Source organism: Rhipicephalus microplus, chromosome X (genome assembly GCF_043290135.1).
Source record: "Rhipicephalus microplus isolate Deutch F79 chromosome X, USDA_Rmic, whole genome shotgun sequence".
Taxonomy (NCBI): domain Eukaryota; kingdom Metazoa; phylum Arthropoda; class Arachnida; order Ixodida; family Ixodidae; genus Rhipicephalus; species Rhipicephalus microplus.
The window spans coordinates 305,514,030-305,527,791 of record NC_134710.1 but is presented as its reverse complement, the minus strand read 5'-3'; the positions used below and the strand labels follow the sequence as shown (position 1 = coordinate 305,527,791).

The 13,762-nt window shown below is 46.9% G+C and overlaps 1 protein-coding gene across 1 annotated transcript in view; it reads left to right on the top strand.

Moving 5' to 3' along the window:
- Nucleotides 1-543, top strand: part of LOC119162130 (eukaryotic translation initiation factor 4E-like) — a 39,244-nt gene extending 38,701 nt beyond the window's left edge. Inside the window, exon 4 of the mRNA XM_037414601.2 lies at nucleotides 254-543. Coding sequence (XP_037270498.2) covers nucleotides 254-313 — 60 coding nt within the window. The 3' untranslated portion in view covers nucleotides 314-543. The remainder of the gene's footprint in view (nucleotides 1-253) is intronic.
- The last annotated feature ends 13,219 nt before the right edge of the window (nucleotides 544-13,762 follow it).

Here is a 13,762-nt window from a genome sequence, read left to right as displayed (position 1 = left end):
CTGCTGACCCGAGGATCGCGGGTTCAATATTGGCCGCTGCGGTCGCATTTCGGTGAAGGTGAAGTTATTGAGGGTTCTGGGCAGTGCGATGTCAGTGTACATAAAAGAACCAGATGGCCCGAATTTCCGAAGCCCTACCTTTGACACGCCTTATAATAATATTGTCAGATCGGAACACAAAAACGTACTAAAAAGCTTCGAAAATGTGGCGCCGTATGTGGTGTGCTGATTCTTTTACTTTCCCTTGTTGCAGGCACATTCTGACACGCAGTCAAAGCGGGGTTTTACGCCAAGGGCTAGATACCATGTTTAAAGAAAAAGAAAAAAAGAAATGAGGTGAGGACCAAGATGTCTTCCTGGGAACATGTGAATGTGCCGGGCAAAAACAACAACATGAAGCCGAACCTTCACCATCTACAGCAACAAGTAGCATGACTGTTCAAGGAGTTATGTTTTTTCCATTTTTGTGAGAGTTAACATAACTTGTGTGCGTCTAATGTGTTGTCATAATATCATTTATAAATTCACTTGACTAACTTGTCATTTGTGTTGAAATAAATATATGGATTGCAACTCATGATTACTGCATTAGATAAAGAGGGCAGAAGTTGAAGTCTTGAAAACTACTCTGCGGAAAACAAAAGTTGTGTACAAAAAACTCGGAAGAGAACAGCGCTTCGAAATGGGTAATAGGGCACATGAAGTGGTAAAGGAATATATCTACTTGGTACAGATAGTAACTGCGAAGCTGAACCACGAGACTGAAGAAACTAGAAGATTAAGAATGGGGTGGAACACATTCGGCAAGCTCTCAAATCATGACTGGGAGATTGCCATTATACCTCAAGAGGAACATGTACATGTATTACAGTTCCATCTTGCACGCACTTATTACTGATCAGAAACATGGAGGCTTACAAATAGGGTTCAGCTTAAATTCAGGACGAAGCTGTGAGTGATGGAAAGAAAAATGATAACTGTAACCGAAGTGGATCAGGTATAACCGGAGTGGATCAGGGAAAACTAGGGTTGAGGATGTCATACTTGGAATCAGGAAGAGCAAATGGATGTTGGCTGGGCAAATAATGCATAGGCAGGACAACCGCTGGTCAATAAGGGTGACTGATTAGATTCCCAGAGAAGGCAAGCGTGTTAGGGGTACAAAAATTTGAGTGGGGAAGGACCGAGTTGATTGGCAAAACATGAAAGAGGCCTTTGTCCCCGAAAGGGACGTAGTCATGCGTAAGATGACGATGATGAAGTATAAAGGTTGTACACACTTTTCACGGGCCCGTATGCAGAAGTGGAACCTGTCGGCTTATAAAATGCAGGCCCAGTAGGCAGCAAGAACTGCATGCCTTCAGGTTTGTGCTGTGGCAGTTTGCAGCAAATTTATTTTTATTTCCGTGTTGCAATTCTGCAGAAGTATGTGCAGTTTTGGCTATTTTGCATTTGTATGTTTCTTTTGTAGTTATATAAGGACATGTTCTTTTTTTCTGCGTATTTCATAAATGATATCATATTCTACACATGCTCTGTTTCCTCTGAAATTTGATTTTATACATGTGTTTGTGTGTGTTTGTCTAAAGATGCATCAATCTACAAGCACTGTGCATTGAGTATTGTGTAAAAGGGAAAGGTATATTGTCATTCAGTTGAAAAAGAGAAGATCAGAAGCGACTGTAGGCTACAAAGATGCGAAGATGAGTGTGCTACAATGCATTCGATAAATGTTTCAAAACTAGCATTTCTCTTCAAAATGATGAAGCGATGGCTTCATTTTCAGCTCGGTCAGAAGTCAACAAACGCCATTACCCTCACACTTCTTCGGGCACCAGTGTGGCTCTGTTATAATGTCACTTAACGTTTTTGCCAGCAGAACAAGCCATATAACAATTCTGCAGGTTAAAGAAACCCAGGAGGTAGAAATTTCCGGAGCCCTCCACTATGGCGTCTCTCATATTCACATGGTGGTTTTGTGACGTTGAACCCCACATATCAGTTAATAATTTAACAATGCTAACTCTCCGAAACCCGCCGCAAGTGTGTTAGTGCTCACTCAGTTTGCGTCTTTATGTTTTGCACCACAAATTGAAAGTGTCGGAAACGTAAGATCATGGGGCTGGCTGCCGGCTATCTATCATGTTTTGGAATGTGAGTTGTTCGAACTTTTTCCTGTTATGCGAGTAGTTTAAGATGTAATACATGATCTGCCTTATAGATTCCAGTTGCAAGACAAAGACCCTTCTCGATGACGTCTGGTTTACACAAGCTTGCGTAAGCCAGTTCCATTTCAATCTGAAATCTTTTTTGTCAAGATACTCGCAGAACAAACATCTTTGTTGGTGCCATACCCTAGCTGTCTAGTAACGGGGCCAGTCGTATGACGTGCGCACACAATAAAACCAGATAAAGGTGATGTCGAGAAATGATAAGATTATCTAGAAAATAGAGCAAAAAAAGGTAGAATTGATTCAAGGGGCAATGCAAGTGACAACCTATGCAGCATTTCATGCTTTGAGCTTAGCATCGCGAAGTGGAAAGATGTCTTTGTCTAAATTTAGCAATTTTGTTTATTTGGGGGGCCAATTCTAGGCATGTCTATTACACTGGCGTGTAAAGGGTAGCTCATGGACATAATTGTTACTGACTTACAGCACAGACTTCACTTTCATCGCGAAGAAAGTTTCGTGGGGATGTAATATTGAAAAGATAAGTGTCAGTCATCAGCGTATTCGAGAGTGATATTCCTAGCTACGCCAAAGAATTCCCATTCGGAGACATGAAAATTTCCTATCATGGAGATTTTTCCTGGCAAACATTGACTATATTCCAAGCAAAATTCCCTGCACAAGAGTACTAATTCTCGCCCACATCCACGCACACGCACAATATAATTACATGTTCCTCACGTACGTGACTTTTGAAATCATGACTAGCAGCTCCACTGCCGCACATCAAAAGCATGACTTTATCAATTCATATACTGCATACACTGAACGTTGTGGGCTTCAAGTCTAACACAACTAGTGAACTAAAAATCGCTCTGCGTAAATACCAGAAACAAGTCTCAAAGTCCATGCTAGCGTGGTGCATGCGTCAGAACCGATTACAGCAGACGACGGCTCACTGTGACCACTAATTATTGGTCGTCATAGGAGAATTTACCCATTTCTGAAATTCACGAAGACTCCCCTTTTTCCTTTGGCTCAAGAACCCCGGTGATGACTCCCCGAAAAAGGGTAATCTCTTCGCACGGAACATCACTGGTAGTTAAGGAAATATACGATATTACGTTCTCACGAAAGTATTGTTCTGGCGTATAGGGTTTTGTCGCAAAACAGTTCGAAGCACTGGCGTGGCTTTGTGGTAGAATGCCGTGTAGAATCATTAGTTTCGATTCCAGCTTGAGTCGTAGTTTCTGTTCGTTTCTCCCATCGCAAGTTTTTACACATTGAAAGCGCCGTCTACGCCGGCATCGCATTTTATGATATCTAGGTTGATGTGGATTGAAAGGGATGTTGAAATAGAATAAAGGTGCATGGTTAATCAATGAATCGTAATGTTTCTGCCTCACAAGTAACGGAATAAACGTCTTCAATTATTTGATTACAGCAACTGCTATGCTACCCCAGGGTGTCTACCATATTGCTTTTTCGAAAATTCCTGACTTTTCCAGGTTTTCTATGATGACTTAAAGCAGATTCCATTACTGTTACGTCCACTGTTACGTGCACCTGGATTGCTGTATTTACTATTGATGTGCATTCGCACCTAATTTGTACACCTCGATATTGTCACGTGCGTCCCGCGAAAAAGACGAAGGCGACAGCGCATACGCGCATCTGCACACTTTTATGCAGAACGCAACAACGATAAAGACGGGGAACTCTCTCTTGCGCGTGGTTAATAAAAAGACCGACCCGCTGCTGTTTTCTCAGCGTCTTCAAGTACGATCTCTGTCTTGACGTCGCGACAGTGGTGGAGGTGCTGGGGCCTGCAACCTGATGCAAGAAAGCGTTGTTCGGGACCTTACACCTAGTCCGCAGCCTCAACATCTTGTTGCGACTCCAGTACACCGATTCAGCCGGCGTTTACTAGGCCTAAGTCCAGAACTCTTGACGGCATCTCCTGTTACCAACACAACGGCCCCTTCAACGTCTGCTCCTCCGGCCCAGATGACTCACCCTTACCAGGTAACTTTTGAGACTCCTCGTGTTCTCGAAGTCTTCCGTGGAGAACTGTATGAAGATGTCGAGGACTGGCTCTACCAGTTCGAGCGGACCACTGTGGTGAATCGTTGGAGCGTGCAAGAAAAACTTGGCCGTGTCTATTTCGCAATGGAAAATAGCGCTCGCACATGTTACGAGAACAGGGAGCCTACTTTCCAAACCTTCGACAATTTCTGCCAAAAGCTTCTCGAGACGTTCCTGAGTGCGGACCGACGGGATCTCACTCAACAGATGATTGAAGCCCGCATGCAAAAGCCGAACGAAAGCGTGGCCATGTTCGCTGATGATATGGCCCATCTATTTCGCCGCGCTGACCCTGAAATGCCCGAGGCAAGGAAAGTTTGTCACCTGATGCGGGGAGTTAAGTAACCGCTTTTCGCCGGCCTTGTACGAAATCCGCCGACAACAGTGGATGAATTCATCAAAGAGGCGACTGTCATTGAGCGGGCGCTCCGGCAACCATGCCGCCACTTTGACCGCCTGCCCTACCAAACGCCTGTTGGTGCCGCCGCTCAAAACACTGCCGTTTCCGAAAGCTGTTTAGGGCAAATGATTCGACAAATCCTGCGGGAAGAGCTTCGGTATCTCGACCTTCCATCTACCGATCCCCCAGTTGCTTCTGTTGCAGAAATCGTGCGCCAGGAACTACGGCAAGCCTTTCCACCACCGGCGCCACCACGCGAACCACGTTCACTGACCTATGCCGATGCCGTCCGCCGTCATCCGCCTTACCCAGAAGAGGCACCGTTTCAGCCACGGCCCGTTAGCTTGCCGTGGTGGCACCGGGAACCGGTGCGGTGACCACCAGTACGTCGGACCGACTTGTGGCGCACTGCCGACCGTCGACCTCTTTGTTTCCTCTGCGGCGAACCAGGTCACATCTCGCGCTACTGCCGTCATCGAGAAGCCCGGTTTGGAAACTTTTCTCGACCCGCTTCCTTTTATTCTGAAGACCCTCGGGACCATGGTGCTGATCACCTGCCGACCAACCAAGCGTCTTCACCAAGTCGTCACTGGCGGTCTCCCTCACCTGCACGAGGTCAGAATTCCCCGAAACGCCAAAGATACGCTGACGCCGTCAGAAAGCGCTTCCCAAGCCCGTGCCAGGAAAACTATAACTGCCGCGACCTCCGGGGGCAAGGTTGCCAATCGCCGAGACGCCGAAAAGACCCCCTTGCCTCTACACAAAGAGGACGTGACGACGGTGATGACAAAAACGACGACAATTACGAGTACTAATGCCAATGAATTTGTACGTGCCGACCTCAGCATTATTATAGACGGACACCACGTAACAGCACTGGTTGACACTGGTGCTGACTTTTCTATTATGCGACAAGAGCTCGCCTTAAGAAGGTTAAGACGCCGTGGAGTGGGCCGAGCATAAGGAGTGCTGGTGGGCAGCTAATCGCGCCAACCGGTAAATGCACCACTCGGCTCGTAATCGATGATTCGAACTTCGTCACCACTTTTGTCATTTTACCGGACTGTTGTAAAGAGTTGATTTTGGGTATGGATTTTCTGCGAGAGTACGGTGCTGTCATCAACATTCCAGAATGTATCGTCACCTTTTCCGCCCATGCTTACGTGGATGCCACCACTGAAGAAGAACTGCAACGTTTACGTGTAGCCGATGATGTGATGCTCTTGCCAAGATCCTGCTGCTTTGTGTCGGTGTTATGTGAATGGCCGTGCCGTAATGAGGTGATAGCGGAGCGAATAGACACGCTATTGCTTACGCAAAGTGTTTCAATAGCGAAAAGCGTTCTGACAATAATTTATGGGTGGGCGGAAGTGCTCATCACCAACTTCAGCAACGAGCGTCGTCACATCCAGAAGGGCACCGCGATTGCCTACTACGACGACGTGGACCAAGCCAAAGATTGCTTCGCTTTGCAACCGGACGAGGCGACCATCCCAGCCTCGACACCGTTGTCTGTCAACATTTGCTCAACCCTGTCAGCGTCGGATAAACAGCGCCTACTAGAGCTGATACACCAGTTCAAAAATGTTTTTCGTGCACGTCGAAAGTCAAGCAGACACCACTGACCCGGCACCAAATCATCGTTGAAGAAAATACGAGACCAATCCGTCAAAACCCATACCGTGTGGCTCCGAAAGAACGTGAGGAGATCCAAAAGCAAGTTCAGAAGATGCTCCAAGATGACGTAATACAGCCTTCCAAGAGTCCCTGGGCATCCCCCGTGGTATTGGTTAAAAAGAAAGACGGCAGCTTGCGTTTCTGTATAGATTACCGCAAGTTAAACCAAGTTACGAAGAAAGACGTCTACCCACTGCCACGCATAGATGACTCTCTTGATCGGCTGCGGCATGCACGCTATTTCTCATCGATGGACCTGCGAAGTGGCTATTGGCAAATAGAGGTCGACGTGAGAGACCGTGAGAAAACTGCTTTCGTGACGCCCGATGGTCTTTATGAATTTAAAGTGCTTCCATTCGGGTTATGCTCTGCGCCAGCCACTTTTCAGTGTTTAAAGGAAACTGTGCTATCAGGACTGAAACGGCAGACATGCTTGGTCTATCTAGATGACGTTGTCGTCTTCTCAGATACATTCGAGGAACACATAAGTCGATTATTCGCAGTCCTACAAGCTATAGGTTCGGCTGGCCTGACTTTAAAGCCAGAGAAGTGCCATTTCGGTTTCAGCGAACTTCGCTTCTTAGGCCACGTGGTCAGCCACGAAGGTGTTCGACCTGACCCGGGCAAAATGAACGCTGTCGCAAAGTTTCTCGCACCGCATGATAAAAGTGCAGTGAGACGCTTCTTAGGCCTCTGCCTTTATTACCGACAATTCATCGCCAACTTTTCGTCTATTGCGGCACCTCTGACGCGGCTCACACGAGAGGATGTCCCCTTTCTTTGGAGCGAAAAGGAACAAACAGCGTTCAACGAATTACGCCAATGCCTCTAAACACCTCCGGTTCTTGCGTACTTTGACCAGGAAGCGCCAAGAGCACTTCACACCGACGCAAGCAATGTAGGCCTGGGTGCCGTACTGATACAATGGCAAGATAACTCCGAGAAAGTGATAGCCTATGCCAGAAGAGCTCTCTCTCGCACGGAAGAGAACTACTCGACTACCGAGAAAGTGTGCCTCGCCGTGGTTTGGGTGGTCCTCAAAGTTTGACCGTATCTGTACGGCCGCTCATTCAAGGTCGTCAGTGATCACCACTCGCTTTGCTGGCTCACTAACTTGAAAGACCCATTCGGCCGTTTAGCACGCTGGAGCCTTCCGCTTCAGGAGTTTGATATGACCATTATTCATAAATCAGGGAAGAAGCACACTGGCGGAGACTGTCTCTCGCGGTCACCCGTCGAGCCTGCCACTATTAATGACGAGTCTATGGACGCCGCATTCTTGGGAGTCATGAACGCGGCCACTATCTCACAAGAGCAGCGCATTGACCCGGACCTGCTTTCGCTTATCGATTTCTTAGAAGGACGACGGGAAGACGTGCCGCGAGCTTTTACGAGTGGAGTGCCATCTTTTTGTTTAAGGAACGACGTCCTATACAAGAAAAACTTCTCTCCCACCGGCAGCCCATACTTGCTCGTCATCCCTGCATCACAGCGAAAAGAAATTCTGGAAGCCTGCCATGATGAAGTCACCTCCGGTCATCTTGGTTACACTCGAACATTGTCCCGTCTGCGAAACAGTTACTACTGGCCGAACCTACCTGCTGCTGTGAAACATCACGTTCAAACATGTGCCGACTGTCCAAGACGCAAAGCACCACCCGGCAAGCCGGCAGGCTTATTACATTCTGTTCAAGTACCAGCAAAGCCATTTGCCCAAATCGGAATGGATTTCCTGGGCCCATTCCCAACTTCTACCACAGGAAACAGATAGATCATTGTTGTCACCGATTACTTGTCTCGCTACGCAGAAACTAAAGCCATGCCGAGGGCCACAGCAGCAGAAGCGGCTCATTTCTTCATAGAAAACGTCGTCCTTTGGCATGGTGCTCCAACAGTTCTCTTCACGGATAGAGGAACTGCGTTCGTGGCAGAACTTTTGGAGTCGGTTCTCACGCTCAGTGGTACAGCTCACCGGAGAAAAACGGCGTACCACCCACAAACGAACGGACTAACAGAGCGGCTTAATAAGACCCTCGCAGACATGATCTGCATGTATGTCGACACAGAACACAAGAACTTGGACAAAATCTTGCCTTATGTAACCTTCGCCTATAATACTACCCGTCAGGAAACTACCGGAATGACGCCGTTTAGTTGAATACACGGGCGCGAAGTCACTACAACGTTGGACGCTATGGTGCTGCACGAGTGTGACGACACTCACGTTGACACCGAAGAATTTGGTCAGCACGCCGAAGAAGCCCGACAGCTAGCCCGCGTGCGTATTTGTTACCAGCAACACAAAGATGCGAAACGGTACGACCTATGACATAAATTGGTAACCTACAAACCAGGCGACAAGGTATAGGTCTGGATCCTAATACGTCGACGTGGACTCTCAGAAAAGCTATTACGACGATGCTTCGGCCCATATGGAGTCACCCGACGATTGAACGACATCAACTACGAAGTTATTCCCGACGGCGATTGCAGTTCCAGTCGCCGAAACTGCTCACCCAAAATCGTGCATGTCATCCGGATGAAACCCTACTTGTCCAGCTAACTCTCGTTTGTTCTGTGGGTGTGGGTTCATATGTGCGTTTTTATAAGTAGAGTGCCTTTGCTGCGCATCGGGACGATGCCATTTTTGGAGGGAGGCAAATGTCAGGTGCGTCCCGCGAAAAAGACGAAGGCGACAGCGCATACGCGCATGTGCACGCTTTTATGCAGAACGCAACAACGAGAAAGACGAGGAACTCTCTCCCGCGCGCGGTTAATAAAAGAACCGACCCGCTGCTGCTTTCTCAGTGTCTTCAAGTACGACCTCTGTCGATGTCGCGACAATATGTATTTTTCAGCAAAAAATTATTAACTATACACTACTCGTGTCTTCTGTGCTCCATGCGTTTACAATAACTAACGTCAAAAAAACAGAGCCGCACCACATACTTTCCCTCCTTTTTTTCTTCTTTTTTCTATGCTGAGCCCTTGCATGTTGATGCTTTATTGCTTTATTTCTCTGGGCTCAGACGCATATAGTTTGACAAAGTCTTCAGATGCCTGCAATGAAGATAGGGGGTATCGTTTGAAAGGATGACATTCGAACATGTGCTGGCAAGAAGGAATTGGTCTGGTCGCAACAGCTCCCTCGATTCCACCGATTTATCACAGATGTGGGCGGGTTACCTTCGCTTGTGTACTCTTCTATGGACATAACGCTAAACATTAATGACAGATTCAATAATACCGTCCAGAAAAACTGAAACAGAAAATTTGGATGAAGTTACCCAACTCCACACATGAAATGCGAGCTAGGTGCAAAAACTGCGTTGTTCAGGACATTTGCTGTGTCATAGCGACTAATAAATAAAATGATAGTAATGATAATAAAAATCATCACATATCCTGGCAAGCCTGTGCTAATGGCAGTTCTATCTGAATCGGAAGACCTTCAAGCCGAGCCGAAATTATGGTCAAGACAAACATGCGTAAATTTACCGACATGTCTATTGTTCTGGTCGCAAGGTCAGATATGCTGTGCGATGTATGGGAGCAATACACATTGGTTTATAGATTGAGATGTGGAGTTCAAAGTCCCAAAACCACCATATGCATATGAGAGATGCCGCAGAGGAGGGCTATGGAAATTTCGACAACCTGGGGATCTTTTAACGTGCACCCAAATCTGAGCACACTGGCCTACAATATTTTCGCCTCCACCGAAAATGCAACCACCACAGCTGGGATCCTAGCCCACGACCTGTGGGTGTGTTTGATGATTGATATGTGGGGTTTAACGTCTCAAAATCACCATATGATTATGAGAGATGCCGTAGTTGAGGGCTCCAGAAATTTCGATCACCTAGGGTTCTTTAGCGTGCACCGAAATCTGAGCACACGGGCCTACACCATTTCCGCCTCCAACGAAAATGCAGCCACCGCAGCCGGGATTCGATCCCGCGACCTGCGGGTCAGCAGCTGAGTACCTTAGCAACTAGACCACTGCGGCGGGGCAAGCAACACACATCAAAATAGTGAATTTACCTGCATAGAAGCTAAGGAACGCTCTAGACAACATGAAGGACAAAGATCCGAGCGAAAGTTTCCATGATCTTTTTTATGCTTTAGGCTGACGCAATTGCAACAATGAGTGCATCGGGGAGACCACTGATTTCAAGAAAATACTCAAACACGAACAGGACATCAAACAACAAGACATGACCTCACTTGCCCTCACTAGACACGTGGAATTCACCCAACCAAATTAACTGGCACCTGTTATGGCCATAGAAATACATGCATCTGCCTGCACCTGAAATACCAGCACATACAGACAACGGCGCTTACGCTGAACTGGAGTGATGGGACACTTCGGACAATGTGGTCATGGCTCTTACATGACGTACTAAGGCGTACTTATATAGCCTGTGCCTTTCTTATGGCTATTATTGTGAACAAGGCTCCCGTAGTGGGTGCCAAAACATCAGTAAACTTCATATTCCTTATATAAGTGTATCCTTTTGCATCTATACACTAATCCCCGAATGCAGAGATGTTACTTGGCTCACGCCTTTGACTTGATTAGAGTAAGTCGGCGTTAAGCAAGCAGCGGACTTCGAAACGTCCAAGTCAGCTTTCGCGTTTCATAGATGCTCGGGCTGTCTTGCTTGGTCGAGTCAAGAACGAGCTTCAAAGCAGAAACAGGCTGCTCGCCTGCTAACGAGGTTAATAATGAAGTTGTTCGCACAAGGCACGTGTTACAGCAAATAAAGACTATGCGTTTAAAATAACTATAAAAAATGAAATGCCACAAGCGTATTTTTGCCATTTTACGGCTAACGAGCGGGACGTGGTGCCTGCCGCCACAGCGATGCGCAGTGTTGCTTCTGTAAAGCGTCCGTTCCCCGCTGGTTTTAGTGGCCACCCAAATACGGCACGTTTCTCTACACTTGCTTGTTTGGAGGGGAAACAAGCATCACGCTGGTTTTTTCGTCGATTTTTTTTTCAATCAAACCCCACGGCGTGTATTTGTGCTGACCTGGCTGACGAGGTAAAGTGATTTTCGCGGTATTCGCCTTTCTGTACGCCTTTGGATATGCTTGTAGCGGGCGAGGTCCCAGTTATATATGAAAAATAAAAAAAAATTCTGGGAACAAAAGTTATTCGTATTCTTATGTTGAGCTTGGTAAACAACAGAAAAAGCGGGTGTCAGGACATTGCCCTCAGCAGAATTTTGTCTCGCAGGGTGCAGCAATGTGTCGCTGCATTATGGTGAAGGGGGAAGGCACATGATTAGGAAACCCGTGATAACGGCATCTCTTTTGTGTGTGTGTGTGGAACTTTTCATAGCTTTGCGCTGCAAGCAACGCCTCTCTGAGCGAGAAACAGTGCCCTAGACAGGACAAAAGGATAGACGAGGCACACAGACACAGCGCTGATTCAATTTCGTACCGAAAGAGACTGATAATATCATCCTGTTTTAGAAAAATAGAAATAGCATTTGCGGTTACGGAACACTACGGCGTCGTCACCACCGGGACTTTCAATACGCACGTGTGTGCATAGTCGACACGACCTGTAACGCCTGGGAACTCAGCCACTTCATAAAAGTCCCGCATAACTACAGAAAGCGCGGCCGGCTGCGGAAAGCGCACTAGCGTCGCGTACAGGGGCTTTGCGATGAGTAGCGTAACTTTTCTGACTGCACGGCACACTGTCGACTACGCAAGGCGGACGAGATTCCCGGTGACTGGAATGTGCCTGCGCGTAAAACCTGAGAGCCATCAGTAGCTGTAACACTGGAGGCACAGGCTGTCTTCGGTTGTCCCCACGTTCACTGAGTGGCAAGATAGCCAGCAGCTGCCGCACGGCGTTCTTCGTGAATCTGTACCGAGCGTGGAATTGTTGCTCGTCGTACAACTCCATCGGATTTCCTCGGTCAGGGAAAGCGGGTAAAGCAATTTTCGGCAGGCAGTCTGCCTCAGAACATGCTACGCTAATGCGTTGTAAGCAAATTCAAAAGCGACCACCCTCCACACGACGTCCATTCGAGAGGTGGCCATGTTGGATTAACTCAAGAATTCGCTTTCGAGTTAGCCCAGCAGCTGACTTGAATCTTGTCCTGACTGTGACCGAGCCAAGTCACCTTCAAGTCGTCCGCAAGTTCGAGAACGATTTATGGCGATCGGCAAGACTGTGTTGATTCAAGAAAGAGTCAAGTAAGAGTCAAGTAACATCTCTGCATTTGGGGGTAAGAAGCAACAGTGGCGTACTGCTTTTTATCATTTTTTTTCACGCACCTTCTTGCTGTTTACTGTAGTTGCAACCGAAGGAGTGGCTTTTTAAACTTTCATCAATGGTAATGTCTATATTTATGACGATTGCACAGGCTGCCATCAGTTTCCATGACCAGGCCAGATTTTTCAGAAATTCTCAGACTTCTCCCTGACTTTTCCAGAAGGGTACTAATTCCCTGACTCTTCAGGTTCTCCGGGTTCGTAGACACCCTGCCACCACAAGTACCACCCCCTGACCAGAGCGCATAAATGCATAAACGCAAAAATTAGCGCCCCTAACATTTCTCACTAAAGCGCTTATTGGTATGCTAGTACAACAAGCCTAAAGCTAACAGTGAGCCTTCATCTGCTGCAATCGGTTCTGACGCATGCACCACGCTAGCATGGCCTTTGAGATTTGTTTCTGGTATTTACGCAGAGCAATTTCTAGTTCACTACTAGTGTTAGATTTGAAGCCCACAACGTTCAGTGTATACAGTATACGAATTGATAAAGTCATGCTTTGATGTGTGGCAGTGGAGGTGCTGGACATCAAAAGTCGCGTACGTGAGACACATGTAATTATAGTATGCGTGCGCATGGATGGGGGCGGAAAATTAGGGCTGTTGTGCAGGGAATCTTGCTGGAAATTTCGTCAATGTTTGCAAAGGAAAATGCCCAAAATAGGGAATTTTCAAGTCTCTGAATAGGAATTCTTTGGCGTAGTTCGGAATCTCACTGTCGAATACGCTGTTGACTGCTACTTATGCTTGCAATATTACACTCCCGCGAAAATTTATTTGCGATGAAAGTGGAGTTCGTGGTGTAATGTTAGTAAAATTTACGTCCATGAGCTACCCTTTACACGCCAGTGCAGCAGACATGCCTAGAATTGGGTCCCCATATAAGCAAAATTGCTCAGTTTAGGCAAAGACATCTATCCACCTCGCCACCTAGGATCAAAGCATTAAATTCTGCACAGGTTGTCGCTCGCATTGCCCCTTGAATCAATTCTGCTATTTTTTCGTTCTGTTGTCTACATATTCTTATCATTTTTTGACATCACGTTAACTTGGTTTTATTGTGTGCGTTCGTCATATGACTGGCCCCAGTACTAGCCAGCCACGGTATGGCACCAACAATGATGTTTGTTT